Raw genomic sequence first — 20,404 nt, 5'->3', positions numbered from 1 at the left:
CGCCCCTTCCTTCTCCTTGCCGAGGCTACTAGCCACGGCAAGGGAGAAGGGGGGGAGAAAATCGCCCCTTCCTTCTCCTTGCCGAGGCTGCTAGCCACGGCAAGGGAGAAGGGGGGGGGAGAAAATCACCCCTTCCTTCTCCTTGCCGAGGCTGCTAGCCACGGCAAGGGAGAAGGGGGGGGGGAGAAAATTGCCCCTTCCTTCTCCTTGCCGAGGCTGCTAGCGAGCCTTCTCCCATGGTGAGGAGAAGGGCGGGAAAAACTCCACCCTACTCACCTTTTTAGTTCTCCCGTCTCTTCCTCCACTCTGCCAAGTGCAGTTAAAAAAACAAAGAGGTTTGTGGGTAGTCCCACAAACGGTTTGTGGGCCATCCCACAAACCAACCAATCAATTTAAACTTTTGAAGATTTTTTGTGAGAAGTTTAAATTGATTATTTTTTTTTAGTGCCACTTTTTTTTTCAAAAAAAAGAGGGAGGAGGCCTGGGAGCCGCATGGGATGCCTCAAAGAGCCACATGCGGCTCCGGAGCCGCAGGTTGCCGACCTGTGGCCTAGCCCTATGTTGGCCTTTACTCCTGAGTTGAGCAGGAATGTGGACCCATGCTGGGGTGCCAAACGTGTGCAGATAATCCAGGTTTGGTTTTCTACCATGCCATAACATATATGGTATTTTACCGGTAGAAGAATTAACCACTACATTTAGAACATGGTTTGCACATTTTGCTGCCTCCCCCCACAGTCTATCTGTTAAGCCAGAATCTTTTAACATGGTTCTCATCATGGCTTGTAACGTTTGCTCACGTCTCTCAACAAATGCATTATGTTGAGGCCTATAAGGGGCTGAACGTTTATGCTCAATGCCAGCTGATTCTAGCATATCTACAAACTGCTTGTTTGTAAATTCAGTGCCATTATCAGTTATTATGCACTGAACTTTTCTCTTTGTTTTCCTCTCGACAAACTTAAGCCAGTTTGAAAAATGTTGGAAAGTGTCTGCCTTTGACTTAAGCAGATAACAAAAACCATAACGAGAGTAATGATCAAGAATACTTAAAATATAACATGATCCTCCTAAACTAGGCTTCATGGGTCCAATTAGATCTGCAAATACAAAGGGACAGTGGTCTTGAAACCGTTTAACCTGTTTGCAGGAGTTGCCTTACTCTTTTCCTGATTACAGGCATTGCAATTCAGGTATTTCTTACATGGCTTCAGTTTTATGCCTTGTACTAACTCAACTGTTCTACGTAGTGAGTTAAAGTTCACATGCCCTAACCGCCTATGCAGTAAATATATGCACTCGTCATGCGGCTTCTTGTTCTCACATATAGAGTTAGCATTAACCGTACTAACCGGGTTACCAGTGAGAACAAACAAACCATTTTTTAGGTTAGCAATTACACAGGTTCCATTCCTTTCTATCATACATTTCTCCCCTTTGAACGTTACCACAAACCCAACCTTAACCAATTCCCTTACGGATAAAAGGTTAAATCTTAGCTTAGGTATATACAACATAGGTAACTGTTCATCAATGCATGGACAATAGGAATTACCTTCACCAGAGGCCTTCATCCTCCAACCATTGGCCAGTGAAACATGTTGATTGCTGTTTTTCATATGAACAAACCTCTCTTTAACTTTGGTGATACATTGTGAAGCCCCACTATCAACCACCCACAGCTTATTCTTTCTGGATGTTGGTTCAACAGAAACAGCCAAACCAATGCCCTTCTTTGCTTTCCCACCGCTATTCACATTCTGTTTTCTACCCTTTCTACAGAATTTGGCTATATGCCCTCTAGCCCCACAAGAATAACATTTCTTGACGTTGTAAGCAGTGGTAAATTGCTGCTCCTCTAGTGGCTGTGACTCTCTCAGCTGGTCTCTGCCACGCCTTCTTCTGGACTCTTCCAGCAGTCTCCCAGTAATGTTAGCCAAAGTCAGTTCCTGTCTGGTCAGGACTTCCAAAGATGAAACATACTCATCATAACTTTCATCCAAAGAGGACAGAATAATATAGACCTGATGCAACTCTGAAAAAATCAGCTCCTTTTCATGAAGCTCTTGAAAAGTTGCCTTCATGTAATTTAAATGGGTCAGCATATCTCCATTCTTCTGCAGACGAGCCCTAAACAGCTTACGTGTAAGGTGTATATGTGTACCCACACTGTCACGAACATAAAGTCTTCGCAAAATGTCCCAACACTTAGCAGCAGACTCCTCACCACGAATATGGACAAGCTGCTGGTCATTCAGTGTTAGTCCAATGATGCAAAGTGCGTTTTTGTTGTTACGTTTAAAGTCGTCTATCTTCTTTGCATCATCCTCATTGTCTGGATTCCAAGCAGTAGTATCTGGTGGGTTACTATCTACAGTCCATAGTCCTTCCTTGCGCAAAAGCAAGCAACATTGTGTGGACCAGGTAACATAGTGTGACCCATCCAACCGGGTTATCCAGGAGATGCCAGTTGACTGTTCTTGTGCCATTGTTACACAAGATAGCTAACACAAACTCAGCTAGGATACTGTGTGTACTAACTCTCAGTACAGGGCTGGGCCCATAACCAGTGTTAGGTATTGTTGTGCAGAGGTCTCCTTGTGCTAGCAAAGAGTTGCACAAACAACGAAGGGTACTGAGAGCAGTAAGAGTCACACAGTAACCACAAGAGTACACCGAGTTGTGAAAACAGAAAGTATTTTACTTTTGAGGTGGTGTAAAAACAAAAATGCATGGTCAAAAAGAAAAACAGTCCAGGGCATACACAATAGTAACAGTCCAAGGAGTATTCCAAATACAAAGTCTTCTTACCAGTCCAGAGGTTAAATACACAGTTCAGGTTTATCACAGTAGTAAACCAACAGTACAGCAAAACAGTAATAGTAGAGAGAGCAGTGAATTCAGAGAGGAAGAAGCTACGTTCCTAGCTCCCTCTTATGGCCATGAGAACACTTACACACCCATTGGCCAATTAACATCTTAAAGTCACAACATCATAGTTTATATATTTTCAACCCAACTATGTAGGCTATCACCATATGCCTAACATTAAGCATGCATATGTACTCAGTACTTGGTTTGGGCCCCTTTTGCAGCAATTACTGCCTCAATGCGGCCTGGCCTGGAAGCTATCAGCCTGTGGCACTGCTGAGGTGTTATGGAAGACCAGGATGCTTCAATAGTGGCCTTCAGCTCTTCTGCATTGTTCGGTCTCATGTCTCTCATCTTTCTCTTGGCAATGCCCCATAGATTCTCTATGGGGTTCAGGTCAGGCGAGTTTGCTGGTCAATCAAGCACAGTAATCCCACAGTCAATGAACCAGGTTTTGGTGCTTTTGGCAGTGTGGGCAGGTGCCAAGTCCTGCTGGAAAATGAAGTCATCATCCCCATAAAGCTCGTCTGCGGAAGGAAGCATGAAGTGCTCCAAAATCTCCTGGTAGACAGCTGCGTTGACCCTGGACTTAATGAAGCACAGTGGACCAACACCAGCAGATGACATGGCTCCCCAAATCAACACAGACTGTGGAAACTTCACACTGGACTTCAAGCATCTTGCAGTGTGTGCCTCTCCATTCTTCCTCCAGACTCTGGGTCCTTGGTTTCCAAATGACATGCAATAGTTGCTCTCATCAGAAAAGAGGACTTTGGACCACTGTGAAGATCTGACCTGGAAAGTTAATACAACCCAGGTGGCTAGAAAGGCCCAACAGAGGCTTCACTTTCTCAGGGTCTTGCAGAAGAACAGGGTAGAACAACGGCTAATGACCCTCTTTTACCGGTCTACTATAGAGAGCGTCCTCTCGTATGGTATCGTGGTCTGGTATGCTGGTCTGACAGCTGCGCATAGGAAAGTATTACAGAGGGTGGTGAGTACAGCACAAGACATTGTGGGCTGTTCCCTGACACCACTGGATGACATCGCCAGGGCTCGTTGCCTTGGAAGAGTGAGGAAAATCCTCAGGGACGACTCACACCCTGGACGGTATCTCTTTATTCTCCTACCATCGGGTAGGAGATATAGGAGTATAGCCAGCCGCACCAACAGGCTGAAAAACACCTTTTATCCGTGGGCTGTTAGGCTTTTGAATGAGAAATAACTTGTGTGAATTTTATGCAGAATTGACTTGGGAGGCCGGTGTGTGGTGTAGTTGGTTCACATGGTGTAGTAAGATGGAGGGTCTGTTGTCACTGTGTGTTGGGGGGTGGGAGCACAAAGGGAGGCTCAGCTAATCTCAATGTATACATAGTTGTACTTTGACAATAAAGATTCATTCATTCATTCATTTTTCTTTAGCCCAGGTAAGACGCTTCTGACATTGTTTGTTGTTCAGGAGCGGCTTGACAAGACAAATACGACATTTGAAACCCATGTCCAGGATCCGTCTGTGTGTGGTGGCTCTTGATGCACTGACTCCAGCCTCAGTCCACTCCTTGTGAAAGTCCCCAAAACTTTTGAATGGCCTTTTCCTGACAATCCTCTCCAGGCTGCGGTCATCCCTGCTGCTTGTGCACCTTTTTCTTCACACTTTTCCCTTCCACATAACTTTCTATTAATGTGCTTTGATACAGCACTTTGGGAACATCCAACTTCTTTTGCAATTACCTTTTGAGGCTTTCCCTCCTTATGGAGGGTGTCAATGATGGTTTTCTGCACAACTGTCAGGTCAGCAGTCTTCCCCATGATTGTGATTCCTACTGAACCAGACTGAGAGACCATTTAAAGGCTCAGGAAGCCTTTGCAGGTGTTATGGCTTAATTAGCCTAGAATATTGCACCTTTTCACAATATTCTAATTTTCTGAGATTGTGGATTTGGGGTTTTCATGAGCTGTATGCCATAATCATCACAATTATGACAAATCATGGCTTGAACTATCTTGCTTTGCATGTAATGAGTCTATCTCATATATTAGTTTCCCCTTTTAAGTTGCATTACTGAAATAAATGAACTTTTGCACGATATTCTAATTTTTCGAGTTTCACCTGTAAATTACAAAAGCACACTGACTTGATGGAAATTTCTGCATCAGAATTACTCTGGCAAGATAAAGTAAACTTGTGCTAAAGTTTTATTTGATTATAATTTAAGAATGATATCCCTGAACTCATTAACAAAACTCTAGGTATTGGTTTTTTTCTGTTTCAAGAACATACTGTGAACTCTTTCCAAGGAAAAATAATAATGTGGCTTATTTTTTTTAATCAACCAGCTACAGAAAAATGGTAGAAAAACAAATCATTACAAGCTGTCTTATTCAATACAGCACAGAAACATAACTCCTGGTTTAAATTTATATCAATCTGTCTTCCATTGTATACCTGAAACACATATTTCATATCCACAAAGATAACCCTTTCCTATCTCTTCCTATCCTACCAGTCTATTCTGCAGTTCCCTTGTTTATTTTCTTTATTATTTATTACATTTTTATGCCACCCATCTCATTGACACAGCAACACTGGGGAGTTTATAAATAAAAGAGTTACAAACCGCCTCACTCCAGAGGCTCTCAGACATGTACAGGTAGTCCTCAACTTAGAACAGATCATTTAGTGACCGTTCAAAGTTACAACAGCACTGAAAAGTGACTTATGACTGTTTTTCACACTTACGACCATTGGAGCATCCCTGTGGTCACGTTATCAAAATTCAGATACTTTGCAACTGACTTATATTTATGATGGCTGCAGTGTCCCAGGATCATGTGATCCTCTTTTGCAACCTTCAGATAAGCAAGTCAATGGGGAAGCCAGATTCACTTAACAACTGTGTTCCTAACTTAACAACTGCAGTGATTCACTTAACAACTGTGGCAAGAAAGGTTGTAAAATGGAGCAAAATTCACTTAACAAATGTCTTCCTTAGCAACCGAAACTTTGGCCTCAATTATGCTTGTAAGTCAAGGACTACCTGTACAAATCAGTATGAAGCACAATATAACAAAAATATAAAAACCAACAAAACTGAGCAATAGCAAACAATAAAAGTTCTGCAGCATTCTACATCCCAACCTCTAATCTTTTGCCCAGTACTATCCACAAAGCTACTGGTGATTTTTTTTCTACAGTTCTTCCACTAGAAGTCCTTCCCATCATCTAATTCCAGGGGGTGAATCTGAGGAATTCTGTATAAAAATCCGCTGTACTATGAAAATAAAGGTAATATCAAAAGCCAACGAATACCAACAAAGATATTTGATCTACGCTGATTAGCATAGTTGATGATGATCAACAGCAGCTTTCTTGGCTTCTATCTCTTTCTCAGTGGTACCTCCAAAGTGATTCTAAAAAACCAAGTACGTTTACATCCAAATACATGCTTTACTTCTAAGCAATAGGCTTTTCCCATTTAATTTTATATTAATGCCCCTATAAGGATAAAAAACCTTTGACTTCCTTTGAAAAAAAATCCTTACCTTGAACAGGTGTTACTACAGTTCCTTTGAAGTGTGGATTTATGTGTATGTTTTTTGGCTGTTGGGATGCCACTGAAGGAGGAGTCATCAGTATTCTTGGGGTTTCTACTTGGGATGGCATATGAATTCCTTGAGAGGGAGGGGGTGGTGTATGATGCCGAGTGGGGACAGGGAGCAGACCTTGTGACTGTTGTTGCTGCTGCTGTGGTTGTTGCTGCGGCTGCCGCTGCTGGAAAAGATTCCTAATGGGCTGCTGATGACGAAATATCCTGTCTGAATGTGTCTGAAATTAAAAACAGAAAGTAATATATCCATTACTTGGAAAAATTTTAAAAATGTATCCACAAGGAATACAGGAGACGTTTTATATGGGATTAAGCAGATTCATGGCTACTGATAGTACCTACATATTCATAGGGTGCCTTCAAACAGTTTTTCTTAGGAAATGGGCAAATGAAAAGTGGAGACATCCTAACCTTGTTGAACACCCATGCAGACAGAATGCACAGAAGACTGTTTCCTGGGTACAACTTAGCATTAGTTTCTTATGCACATTAGTAGATAGTCCTCAACTTATGACCATAATTGGGGCCAGAATTTCTGTTGCTAAGCAAGACAGTTAAGTGAATCGTACTCAATTTTATGACCCTTTTTGCCATGGCTGTTAAGCAAATCACTGCAATTGTTAAGTGAATCGCATGGTCATTAAGTGAATCCAGCTTCCCTTTTTGACTTTCCTTGTCGGAAGCCAGCTGGGAAAGGCACAAATGGCGATCATGTGATCCCAGGATGCTGCAACTGTCATAAATACATGCCAGTTGCCAAGCACCTGAATTTTGATCACATGACCATGGGGATGCTTTGATAGTTGTTAAGTTTAAGGACTAGTCATAAGTCACTTTTCCCAGTGCCACTGTAACTTTGAACAGTCCCTAAATGAATGGTTGTAAGTCAAGGACTACCTATATTACAATTCAGAATTCTAAACCTACATTTATCAACAAGATTCCTCTGTTTTCATGATGGGAGAACTGCAGGAAGTATCAAGAGTAGAACCATCACAAATCCTAAAACAGATTTTCAGATGATAAATCCCAGTTCTCCCAAGTTTAAGAGTCATCAGAATAAGGCTCTGAATCAAGCATTCATGTTTAAGCAGCTAAACCCAAGCAGGCATTCCACTACTTTAATTCCCCACGCCAACCATCACTACTGCATTTAGGGTACCATAACAGCTGTCTGGGTTGGCAGTAAAGCAGGCCTGTGATCCTCAATTCTTCCCCTTTCATTGCTGTCTCTTCTTTGTTCTGCCATCCCATGACACATTAATGACCCTCCTCGTCTTCCTCCTCTTCGGGAGCCATACCGCCCTTGTTTTAGCTGTCTTTCCCGCTCTTCAAATTCAAGTAATGCTGCTTTGGCTTCTGCAGAAAGTTCTATTAAATGAAACAAAAGATAATTTACTATTTGCCAGAAGGATTAAGAGTCATGAACTAATAACACTTTCACTACAGTAGCAACACGGGCATGTGTGTAAAAACACGCTTGGGATAAACACATGTCCATTAAGAAGAGACTGGACAGCCATTTGCCTGAAATGGTATAAGGTTTCCTGCCTGAGCAGGGGGTTGGACTAGATGACCTCCAAGGTCCCTTCCAACTTTGTTATTATTATTATTATTATTATTATTATTATTATTATTATTATTATTATTATTATTATTATTATTATCTGACAAAAAATAAATTAAAATAAAAAATTAAAATTAACTTATTTCTATTTTGTGTTTCTAATACAAAGACCTGCAAATATAAATATAACAACTGTGGCAAAAGAAAGCAAAGGTAGTACCAGTAGTCACAGATGCCTTGGGTACAATCCCAAAGCAACTGGAGCACAACTTGAACACCATTGGCATAGACAAATTCACCAACAATCGTGAAAGGCAGTTTTACTCGGAACAGCTTACAACCTGCGACAATACCTCTAACACCACAAAACATCAACATCTGCCTATCCCAGGTCCTTGGGAAGGACTCGGTAGGTGGATAAAAATGCCAAATCCAGTCTGAACATCTGGCTGACTGTGTGACAAACCATAATTAAAAAGAAAACAAAACAGCAAAAAAACTCAAAGGGTAGACTTGATGGACAACAAGGTCTTTTTCTGCCATCAGTTTTCTATGTTTCTACACTCAATTAGCATGGCACATACATTAAGACAAACTATTAACATTTAAAGAATGTGATCGCATCCTTTTAACCTGCAAAAGGAAATGCATGTTTACAGTCTAGCGATAATAAAATACTTTATTTTCTCAAGAATACTTTTATTACTTATTTTTAATGTAAGAATAAATAGTTTTACTTTAACCTTTCTTTCTCCTATAACTTGCAAAAATTCAGTAATTAATTCATGGATATAACAAATATACAGGTAATCCTCAACTTATGACCATAATTGAGCCCAGAATTACAGTTGGACGTCATTGCAGTCGTAAGTTGAAGTATCATGTGACCAGACCAATTTTTTCAGCATTTTTGGTGGCAATCATTAAGCAAACAGCACAGCCATTAAGTGAATCCATTTTACACAAAGGGTATTTTTTGCCGGAAACCGGAAGTAAACATCAGAAACTGGCAAAAAAAATAAAAAATCATGGTCACATGACCATGCAACATTGCAAAGGGCTGTAAAATGAGCCGGTTGCCCAGCACCCAAAATGAAATCACATGACCGTAGTGTGTGTATAGCCATAACAACTTCAAAGTTAGTTCATAAGTAGGTTTAGGGGTAGTCTGTTGTAACTTCAAATAGTCATTAAGCAACTGGTCGTAAATTTAGGATGACCTGTATTTGGTAAGATGGGACTCATTTCAGAAGTATTCAATAAAACACAAGAAGCCACTGGAAGAAAGGGATCATGTTATCCTTTTTTGTTCTCTCACCTTTATGATTCATTGAACTGTTGTTCCTAAATAATCTATTTCAAATTCACACATACCTGCTTTAAAATGCTTTTAGCCCAAAAGATTTTTATTTTAATTTAAAAAAGCAGCATTTAAGACATACAGTGAGGGAAAAAACTATTTGATCCCCTGCTGATTTTGTACGTTTCCCCACTGACAAAGAAATGGTCATAATTTTAATGGTAGGTTTATTTTAACACTGAGACAGAATAACAACAAAAAAAATCCATAAATTGATTTGCATTTTAATGAGTGAAATACCGGTAATTATTTGACCCCTTCGCAAAACATGACTTAGTACTTGGTGGCAAAACCCTTGTTGGCAATCACAGAGGTCAGATGTTTCTTGTAGCTGGCCACCAGGTTTGCACACTTCTCAGGAGGGATTTTGTCCCACTCCTCTTTGCAGATCCTCTCCAAGTCATTAAGGTTTCGAAGCTGACCTTTCGCTCCCTCCACAGATTTTCTATGGGATTAAGGTCTGGAGACTGGTTAAGCCACCTGCTGAAGCCACCCATGGTAAGGTTGCCGCGCCCGCCCCCGCCCAGATGCCCTTGCCTCCCCCAAGCATTTTTTTTTTTTGCTAACCTGCATTTAAGCTGCATTTCATTTCTCCATTCGCTTCTCAGCCTTCGCCATGTCTTTGTGGGACAAAAAAAAAAGTTCCATGAGACTTTCTAACTTCTCGCGAGATCTCAAGAAGTTAGAAAGTCTGATGGAACTTTTTTTTTATCGATAGTCCCACAAACACGCGGCGAAGGCGGAGAAGGAAACTGAGAAACGGAATGCAGCTGAAAGGCAGGTTAGTAAAAAAACGCTTGGAGGAGGCGAGAGCATCTGGGCGGGGGCAGCAACCTTACACTGCATGGTGGTGGGAGGGTGGGGCACATGCCCGTCCCATGCCAGCCCAGCCCCTTCCTGAGCCTCCGGCACTTCACCTGCTCCTTTGGTGGGTCTGTAAGCAGAGCTGCAAAGTTCATCTCTTCCCCACTTGTTCCGCGGTCTCATGGTAGCGGCATTGCGCAAGAGGTGGCAAATGGCCAGTTTCGGCATGGCACGGCTGTTTGCTGCCTCATGTATTGTGCCCAATGCCACTACAATGCACCCGTGGAACAAGATCCCCCCTCACCTGTCCATCCAGCTACTGTGTCAAGTTTCCGACGTATGGTGGCTCTGTAGGCAGTGCTGCCACCAAAGCAGCAGGTGCCGGGCCGAGGAGGGCCCAAATTTGGCGCCCCGGGGCTGTCCCAGAAATAGCAAGGGACCAGCCCCCGCTGCCCCAGCCCTGGCCCACCCCACCCCAGCTGGGCGCCCTCCCAGTGCACGCACAGGAAACAGCGAGCGCTTGGGAGCTGGTGATTTGTAGCAGCAGCTGCAGCTCATTTGCCTCACCCTGCCCCGCCTCATCCCTCCCAGCCTCGGCCGTCACACCCGGCCATTCCCCGCTTTGCCGGGCCTCTCCTCATCCGGTTCTACTGCACTGCGCCTTTCCTCACTTGGGCCTTGGCGTCCTGTAAGACTAGCTCCCCAGGGCACACCTGGCCTGTGGGGTGAAAGGCACAGAGATGGGAGCACCCAGTGGCACAAGTTGAGCCTTTCTTCCCCCCTTCTTTTTTATTATTTATTGAAAAGTTTTATAAAAGTTACAATATTATCCCATCCCATTACCACATCTCCAACATTTGGGCTGTAAATTAGAATACATACAAGACAACTTTTTAGGATCCAAATGCCATCTATAAAACATTTTATAAAAATTTTCTCTTAAATTTTGGGCTTGAGTAAATTTTACATTTCTAACCCAAATTACCTCCCACACATCCAATGGAATCGGTTCTTGAATATTTTGAGCTCACTTTACCATACAATCCTTTACCAATTCTGTTTCCGAATCCAATTCTATTAAAGCATTATAAATTCTCTTTATATGCACTCGAGTTTGATCTTTGATCTGTTTTACCAAATTTTCATCCATCAGTGTCAAACCAACCTTCTGATCTAACTTCCACCTAGCTTGCAATTGAGTATACTGAAACCAAGACTGTACAATATTTTCTAGCTTTAACTCGGCTACCGACCTTAGTTGCCAATCATTCCCTACCAATCTAAGTAGTTGCTTATAAGAAATCATCTCCAAATTCACATCCATAGATACCCCCTCTATTGCGTGTCCAGGAATCCCCCAAATTGGTATTTTATAATTCAGCTTATAATAATACTTTCTCCAAACACGCAATAAAGCACTTCTTAAAATATGAGATTTAAAAGCCTTGTCAACCTTTTTATCATAAATCAGATATGCATGCCACCCATATAATAAATACCATCCCTCAAGATAAAGTATACTTTTATTGGTCAAATTAAGCCAATCACTAACCAATGTTAAAACCACTGCATCATAATATAATTTCAAATTAGGCACCTTAAGTCCTCCTCTTTCCCGAGCGTCTTGTAAAATCTTAAATTTAACTCTCGGGTTTTTCCCCGCCCAAATAAATTTGTTAATACCCTTCTGCCATTCATCCAAATTAGCATCTTTTTTCAAAATAGGTATCATTTGAAAAAAAAAGAGAAACTTTGGTAAAACATTCATTTTAACAGCTGCAATTTTTCCCAACAAGGATAATTGTAATTTTTTCCAATTATTTAAATCCTTTTGTACTTTTAACCATAACATCTCATAATTTTTCTTATATAATTTCACATTAGAAGCTGTAATATATACCCCCAAATATTTAACCTTTTTCATAATTTCATAACCTGTCAGTTTTACTAACATATCCTTTTCATTCATAGTCATATTTTTAGATAATATTTTAGTCTTATTATTATTTACCTTAAAACCCGAAACTTTCCCATATTGTATTATGATTTCCATCAAATCTATAACCGATTGAATCGGTTGAGATAATGTAACAACCAAGTCATCCGCAAATGCTCTTAACCTATAATCATTCTGCTTTATTTTTATTCCCTTTATTTTAGTTGATTCCCAAATCAATAAGATCTCCAATGTTAAAACAAACAGTAATGGTGACAAGGGGCACCCCTGTCTTGTACCTTTTTCAATTTAAAATGCATCTGTTAAACCCCCATTAATTATAATTTGTGCTGATTGTTGTTGATATATGGCCTTAATAGATTGCAAAAATTTATCCCCAAAATTCATCTTATCCACAACTTTCAATAAAAATTGCCAGTTCAACTGATCAAAAGCTTTTTCAGCATCCAAGAATATCAATACTGCGGGGACTTGGTTATTCTTATCCAAATACTCAATTAAGTTAACTATTTGTCTTACATTATATTTCATATATCTCCAGTTATAAATCCAGACTGATCGGTATGAACCGTCTGTTTCAAGACTAGCATTAATCTGTATTTAAGAGTGATATAGGTCTATAAGAATTATAGACCCCCTTCTTTTTTTTTAACCTCCTCCCACTCCGTTCAGGTGCAGCTGGAGGAAAAGGGCGAGAAGGGGGAGTTTTTGTGTGTGTATTGTAAAGCATCACCAGCACTGCTTAAAATAATATTAAAAGTATGTATTTTAAGAAAGAAAAATATTAGTAGTAATTTACTTAGTGCTATTTGACCATAAAATGTGGTGTTGTTCTACATATGCCTGGCTGAACAGTGTTTGGAGTTGCCTCTAAACGGGTGAGGGATGCACTGTTCATATTTTCCTTGGAAGAAAGTTCTATAATTGGGGTGCTGTCTCTGAGAAGGCTCTGCTCATGGCCACTGTGTCAAGCCCCGAGCTCGACATTCAACGGGTGGGGGGGGGAAGCCTGTAGGAACGGCCGTCAGCTGCTCTGCGGGCCAGCTGGAGCGCCAGAACAGGCCACCGCCATCGCTCATCAGCAGCTCAATGTTCCCTCCTGCTGCCTGCGTCGGGGTGTGTGTGTTTCTTCTGTGCTTCCTCTGCTCTGCTCTGTAGCACACCGCCGCACGGCCGAGGGACCCGACAATCAGCTGGACAGCTGGGACAGTGGATCCACAGCCGGCAGGCAGCAAGGGATTTCGGTGGCAGCCTCCAACCTGCCAGGGATGCCGACCTGCTGGAAGTGCCGGCACCGTTTGCTGCCGCCGATCAGCTGAGGGGCTCGGAGACCAGCTCCAGCACAGCCGAGCAGACGGGGATGCCTTCAACAACAGAATAGGCACTTTGGGGAACTGGACCTTCCCCCTCCCTTCTCAGCCGGCTGTGCTCCCAGGGGACAGGGGGTGACTTACCAAACATCGATGTCAATGCTGCAAACATTGACATGTTTTTGCACTGACAATATAAGAGACAGCCTGTTATTTTAATTGCTTTATTTGGGAGGGATGAATCACCCGGAAGTTGTAATAAGATTGCAAAAGCCACGTACAGAATGGGAAGTGAAATCTCATATGTAAAACTAATTGGATAATGTGATTTATGACGTGTAGATAAGGGCAGGGATTGTATGTGTGTTATGATGGGTTTGGGGGGAGGAGATTTCAAGATTCTGGCATCCCTCCATGAGTGTCGATGTTTCGTTTCATTACTAAGACTTTTTAGATAAATAATATGCCTGCAATTTGATTTGTCTCATTCATTGGAACCATGACAGGCGGAGCTAGCGAGGCAGAGAGTTGCATGGAGCAGAAGGACAAACGCTGCAGCGAGGGAAGGGGGAGGGATTTGTACTTAGCTGAAGAGGATGCTGGTCTGCCGGGAAGGGAAGAGCAGCGGGGGAGGGGTATTTAGGTAGCACTGGGAGCAAACAACTCCCAGTGCTAACTTTGCATTTCAGCATGTTTGATTTACGTTCCTGTTTTTCGGTTACCTGCATTCCTTTCCCTGTGTTGGTGTTGGAGGAGGCCAGGACGGTTTAAGGACGTGACACACTGTTCTATAAACCAAACCAGGGGGACCCTGTGGTCTAAATGGATGGTAAACATAGATGATTAAGGGGCTGGAAGTTAAAACATATGACAAATGTTTGTGGGAATTGGGTGTGTCTAGCTTAGTGAAAAGGACTAGGGGTGGTGACATGATAGCAATGTTCTAATATTTGATGGCTGCCACAGAGAAGAAGGAGTCAACCTATTTTCCAAAGCATCAGAAGACAATAATAGATAGAAACTAATCAAGAAGAAAACCAGCCTAGAACTAAGGACTTGTGAAAACAACTAACTAGTGAAAAGGCTTGCCTTCAGAAATTGTGGATGGTCCATCACTGGAGGCTTTTAAGTAGAGATTGGATATTCCATTGTTTGGAATGGTATACGTCCCCTGCTTGAGCAGGGGCTTGGACAAAAGACCTCAAAGGTCTCTTCCAACTCTCTTACTCTTTGAGAGAAGCACTGCCAACCTCTCCCCCTCCCCTCGTCCCTTCCTAGTCACAGGGAGGGAGGGAGGGAGGGAGGGAGGGAAGGAGGGAGGGAGGGAGGGAGGGAGGGAAGGAAGGAAGGAAGGAAGGAAGGAAGGAAGGAAGGAAGGAAGGAAGGAAGGAAGGAAGGAAGGAAGGAAGGAAGGAAAACAGGAAGAAAGAAAGGGAAGGAAAGGAGGAGATGGGAAGGAGAGGGAGGGAGGGAGGGAGGGAGGGAGGGAGGGAGGAAAATTGGAATAAGAGGGAGGGAGGGTCTGAGGGAAGTCCTGCCTTAGCACTTTGCCACCAACAGCCCTGTTGGCCTTTTGCCATCCCCTGGTGGTCTCCCATCCTATTGCTGAGGATGCTTTGTTTACAAAGCCAGGTCTCCTTGCATGGAGAGGGAGTGGGCCTCCCTCTGACCCACGCACTTTGCCCTCCTGCACCCACCATGAGCAACCTGGCCAAGGAGAGTGAGCACAAAAGCAGTAGCCTTGAGGAGGAGGTAAACGCAGCTGGACACCCCCTTGGGGAAGTGTGGCTAGGGTAGGCAGGGCTGTGGGGTCCTGGTGCCATGGGAGCTCAAGGGACAGACTGGGCACTTGACCTCCGCTGCCCAGGGCTCCAGGCAATCTGTGCCACCGTCCAGGGCCCCCCTGCATGGCCTGAGGCTCAGTGAGGCTCCTCCAGTGGACCATGCCCTGGCACTCGCCCCGGTCCCACCCCCCCTTCCGCCAGAGACCCTCAGATCCGCCCCAGTAATGCCCAGGCCCGCACAAGTGCCCCTGATGCAAGTGACGTCGAGCTGGCCATGCCCACCCAGTAGGCCACGCCCATGCCAGCCATGCCCACCCAGTAGGCCATGCCTACCCAGTGGGCCACGCCCATCCGGTACCTGACGATAAATAAGTGGGGTTTGAGTTGCAGTTTGGGCACTCAGTCTCTAAAAGGTTCGCTATCACTGGCGTAGTGTGTTACCAATTGTTTTCTTGGTGACTATGGTCCCAGCCGCCTTGAGATCATTGACAAGATCCTCCCATGTAGTTCTGGGCTAATTCCTCACCATTCTCATGATCATTGAAACTCCACGAGGTGAGATCTTGCATGAAGCCCCAGACCGAGGGAGATTGACAGTTATGCTATGTTTCTTCCATTTGTCAATAATTACACCAACTGTTGTCATCTTCTCACCAAGCTGCTTGGCAATATGTCTTGTAGCCCATTCCAACCTTCTGTATGTCTACAATCTTGACCCTGACATCCTTGGACAACTCTTTGGTCTTGGCCATTGTGGAGAGTTTGGAATCTGACTGATTCATTGATTGATTGCTTCTGTGGTCAGGTGTCTTTTATACAGGTAACAAACTGAGATTAGGAGCACTCCCTTTAAAAGAGTGCTCCTAATCTTAGCTCGTTACCTGTATAAAAGACACCTGGGAGCCAAAAATCTTGCTGATTGATAGGGGATCAAATACGTATTTCACTCATTAAAATGCAAATCAATTTATAACTTTTTTGAAATGTGTTTTTCTGGATTTTTTGTTATTCTGTCTCTCAGTGTTAAAATAAACCTACCATTAAAATTATACAGTGATCATTTCTTTGTCAGTGGGGAAATGTACGTTCCCTCACTGTAACACTGACACATTCATAAGAAAAATGTTTAACATTTTTAATGACTTTTTTAATGCTTGCGCTAGCTGTTACTTTGAAACAAGCTTCAATGCAGGCAACCTTATTCTGATGTTTTTGTGCTGTTCTAGATGCTCAGTTAGTCTTTGTTTCAAATCTTCTACTTCTTTAGTTTGAGAGCTTTGTTCTTTCTGAGGCAGAGAGGGTGCCAGGTTTCGGAATGAAAACAATTCTATAGCTGTGCTGGCTTCATCTACTGCCAACTCCCTCTGGTTTACCTCTACACTCTGTTACTTCTGGTAAGGCTTTGATTTCTTTGCCCTGGGTAGACCTTTGCAGAGGTGTATGAGAGACACACAGAGGAAAGGCTTTCTGGGAGAAATATGTGAGAGAGAGACAGAGGAAAGGCTTTCTGGGAGAAGTGTGTGAGAGACAGAGGAAAGGCTTTCTGGGAGAAGTGTGTGAGAGGCAGAGGAAAGGCTTTCTGGGAGAAATATGTGTGAGAGAGGCAGAGGAAAGGCTTTCTGGGAGAAGTGTATGAGAGAGAGACAGAGGAAAGGCTTTCTGGGAGAAGTGTGTGTGAGAGACAGAAAAAAAGCTTTCTGGGAGAAGTGTGTGAGAGTCAGAGGAAAGGCTTTCTGGGAGAAGTATGTGTGAGAGGCAGAGGAAAGGCTTTTTGGGAGAAGTATGTGTGAGAGAGACAGAGGAAAGGCTTTCTGGGAGAAGTGTGTGTGAGAGACAGAGAAAAGGCTTTCTGGGAGAAATGTGCAAGAGTCAGAGGAAAGGCTTTCTGGGAGAAGTATGTGTGAGAGAGTCAGAGGAAAGGCTTTCTGGGAGAAATATGTGTGAGAGAAACAGAGGAAAGGCTTTCTGGGAGAAGTATGTGTGAGAGAGGCAGAGGAAAGCCTTTCTGGGAGAAGTGTGAGAGACCAGCAGAGAAAAGGCTTTCTGGGAGAAGTGTGCAAGAGTCAGAGGAAAGGCTTTCTGGGAGAAGTCTGTGTGAGAGAGGCAGAGGAAAGGCTTTCTGGGAGAAGTGTATGAGAGAGACGGAGGAAAGGCTTTCTGGGAGAAGTGTATGAGAGAGACAGAGGAAAGACTTTCTGGGAGAAGTATGTGTGAGAGAGACAGAGGAAAGGCTTTCTGAGAGAAGTGTATGAGAGAGAGACAGAGGAAAGGCTTTCTGGGAGAAGTGTGTGAGAGAGACAGAGAAAAGGCTTTCTGGGAGAAGTGTGCAAGAGTCAGAGGAAAGGCTTTCTGGGAGAAGTATGTGTGAGAGAGGCAGAGGAAAGGCTTGCTGGGAGAAGTGTGAGAGCAACAGAGGAAAGGCTTTCTGGGAGAAGTATGTGTGAGAGAGATGGAGGAAAGGCTTTCTGGGAGAAGTGTATGAGAGAGACAGAGGAAAGACTTTCTGGGAGAAGTGTGTGTGAGAGACAGAGAAAAGGCTTTCTGGGAGAAATGTGCGAGAGGCAGAGGAAAGGCTTTCTGGGAGAAGTATGTGTGAGAGAGGCAGAGGAAAGCCTTTCTGGGAGAAGTGTGAGAGACCAGCAGAGGAAGGCTTTCTGGGAGAATTATGTGTGAGAGAGACGGAGGAAAGGCTTTCTGGGAGAAGTGTATGAGAGAGACGGAGGAAAGGCTTTCTGGGAGAAGTGTATGAGAGAGACAGAGGAAAAGCTTTCTGGGAGAAGTGTGTATGAGAGAGAGCGAGGGGCTTTTGCAAGGGAAGGGTGAAAGAAAAAAGGAAAAGAGTGAGGGGGAGAAGGGAAAAAAAAGGCATTGATTTCTGACTTTGTTTGCTGCAGTAGAAGGAAGCATTAACACTGAATCTCAACTTTTTACTTTTCCATAATATTATAAACTAGCCATTTGTATAACAACAAATAAATCTAATCAGTAAAACCCAAAATCCCCGCCCTATTTTAGTCATCAAGTTTTTGACACCTGCTAAACACTGGTGGTACTCAAATATTGTCATGTCCTAAAAGTGGTACAATCTCTGAAAAGGTTGAAAAGCCCTGAGTTAGAGTCCCACAACACCCAGAAAACCATAAATTCTATATCCCTCATTAATCTAAAACAAAGTTCATGGAGCTTAATTAGCTGAGAGCCTATCTCAGACATACAGTTGCAAGAAAAAGTATGTGAACCCTTTGGGATTATGTGGTTTTTTGCATGAATTGGCCATAAAATGCGCTCTAAAAGTCATGTAAGTCACAACAATAGAAAAACACAGTCTGCTTAAAATAATACTACACAAACATTAGCTGTTGTCATGTTTTAATTGAAGATAAGATGGAAATATTCACAGTGCAGGGTGGAAAAAGTATGGGAACCTTTGGCCTTAATAACTGGTTGACCCTCCTTTGGCAGCAATAACCTCAACCAAACGTTTCCTGTAGTTGCAGATCAGACCTGCACAACGATCTGGAGTAATTTTGGACCACTCCTCTGCACAAAACTGTTTCAGTGTAGCAATATTCTTGGGATGTCTGGTGTGAATCGCTCTCTTAAGGTCATGCCACAGCATTTCAATCGGGTTGAGGTCAGGACTCTGACTGGGCCACTCCAGAAGGCGTATTCTGGTCTGTTGAAGCCATTGTTTTGTTGAATTACTTGTATGCTTTGGGTCATTGTCCTGTCGCATCACCCATCCTCTGCGGAGCTTCAGTTGGCAGACAGATGGTTGTACGTTTTCCTGCAAAATGTCCTGATAAACTCTGGAATTCATTTTCCCATCAATGACAACAATCCGTCCAAACCCTGAGGCAGCAAAGCAGCCCCAAACCATGATGCTCCCTCCGCCATGTTTTACAGTGGGGATGAGGTTTTGATGTTGGTGTGCTGAGCCATTTTTTCTCCACACATAGTGTAGTGTGTTTTTCCCAAACAACTCAATTTTGGTTTCATCTGTCCACGTTTGAAGTTTGCAAAAGAGCACCTGGATGTTCCACAGCACTACTGGCAAAATATACTGGATATACCTGCAGCTCCCGCAGGAGAGGTGACACATCTGCACAATGAGGTCTGCACAAAATCTTGTGGGTTCCTGCATTTTGCACCAACTGGAGCTTCTGGATGCTCTTCATGGGAAGCCCCATGTAGACCGCGTTGCAATAGTCAAGACAGGAGGTGACTAAGGCATGAGTGACTGTGAGTAGGGATTGCTGGTCCAGGAAAAGGCATAACTGGCACACAATCCACAGTTGCACAAAGGCCCTCCTGGCCACGACTGACACTTGTTCTTCGAACAGGAGTCACGAGTCCAGGAGTACCCCCAGATTACGCAGTACTACCCCATCCAAGACCAAAGGTGGCAATTCTCCATGGGCCAAAGAACCCCAAACCAAGAGCCACTCAGTCTTGCCAGGGTTCAGTTTCAACCCGTTGCTCCCCATCCAGCCCCTAACAGCCTTCAGGCACTGCGAGAGGGAGGTCACAGCATTGCTTAACTCACCACGGGCTGAGACATACAGCTGAGTATCATCAGCATACTGATGATATCTCAGTCCACGGTGATGGATAATCTCACACAGGACACTTCAAATATGTCCTATTTGTGTGTAGTTTCACAGGATGTCACACTGAGATTCTAACTAATTCATTAGTAAACCTGATTCCACCTTGCTATGACATTAAACTGAGATTTTTTTCAGTATCATCTTTAATCAGCCAATCCTTCCATAAATGCTGATTTGACTGTGAAGCTGAGCAGACACTATGTGACACCTTAACATGTTTATTCCCATATTAGGAAGAATAAGGCATATCCAAATTTACCAGATTATATTATTTTACATATATAACCCTATTAAAGCCCTTCATGGCATGGGTTCAGGCTATCTGAGGAGATGTCTTACCCCAATGGGACTTTCCTGCCCCACTTTGTCTAGCAGAAGGGGCCTGCTGCGGACCCTCTGTTAAGGAATTCTGGCTGGCAGGCTCAAGGAAAAGAGCCTTTTCTTGCATGGTTCCTGCCCTTTGGAACATCTCCACCCCCCCCCCCAGGTGTGAGATTTGCACCCCCCTTTTGGCCTTCCAAAAGGGTGTGAAG

The 20,404-nt window shown here is 43.3% G+C and overlaps 1 protein-coding gene across 4 annotated transcripts in view; it reads right to left on the bottom strand.

The window, feature by feature from the left end:
• Positions 1-20,404, bottom strand: part of LOC310648253 (RNA-binding protein 33-like) — a 265,966-nt gene that overhangs the window by 175,535 nt on the left and 70,027 nt on the right. For all 4 annotated transcript variants that reach the window (XM_083375996.1, XM_083375998.1, XM_083375997.1 and 1 more), the window contains 2 exons: positions 7,642-7,850; positions 6,415-6,697 (listed from right to left, as the gene is read on the bottom strand). In XM_083375996.1, coding sequence (XP_083232122.1) covers positions 6,415-6,697; positions 7,642-7,850 — 492 coding nt within the window. The remainder of the gene's footprint in view (positions 1-6,414; positions 6,698-7,641; positions 7,851-20,404) is intronic.

This window comes from Vipera ursinii, assembly GCF_947247035.1.
Source record: "Vipera ursinii genome assembly, chromosome: W".
Lineage (NCBI taxonomy): Eukaryota > Metazoa > Chordata > Lepidosauria > Squamata > Viperidae > Vipera > Vipera ursinii.
The sequence above is the reverse complement of the archived record's forward strand: the minus strand, read 5'-3'. Positions and strand labels throughout refer to the sequence as shown.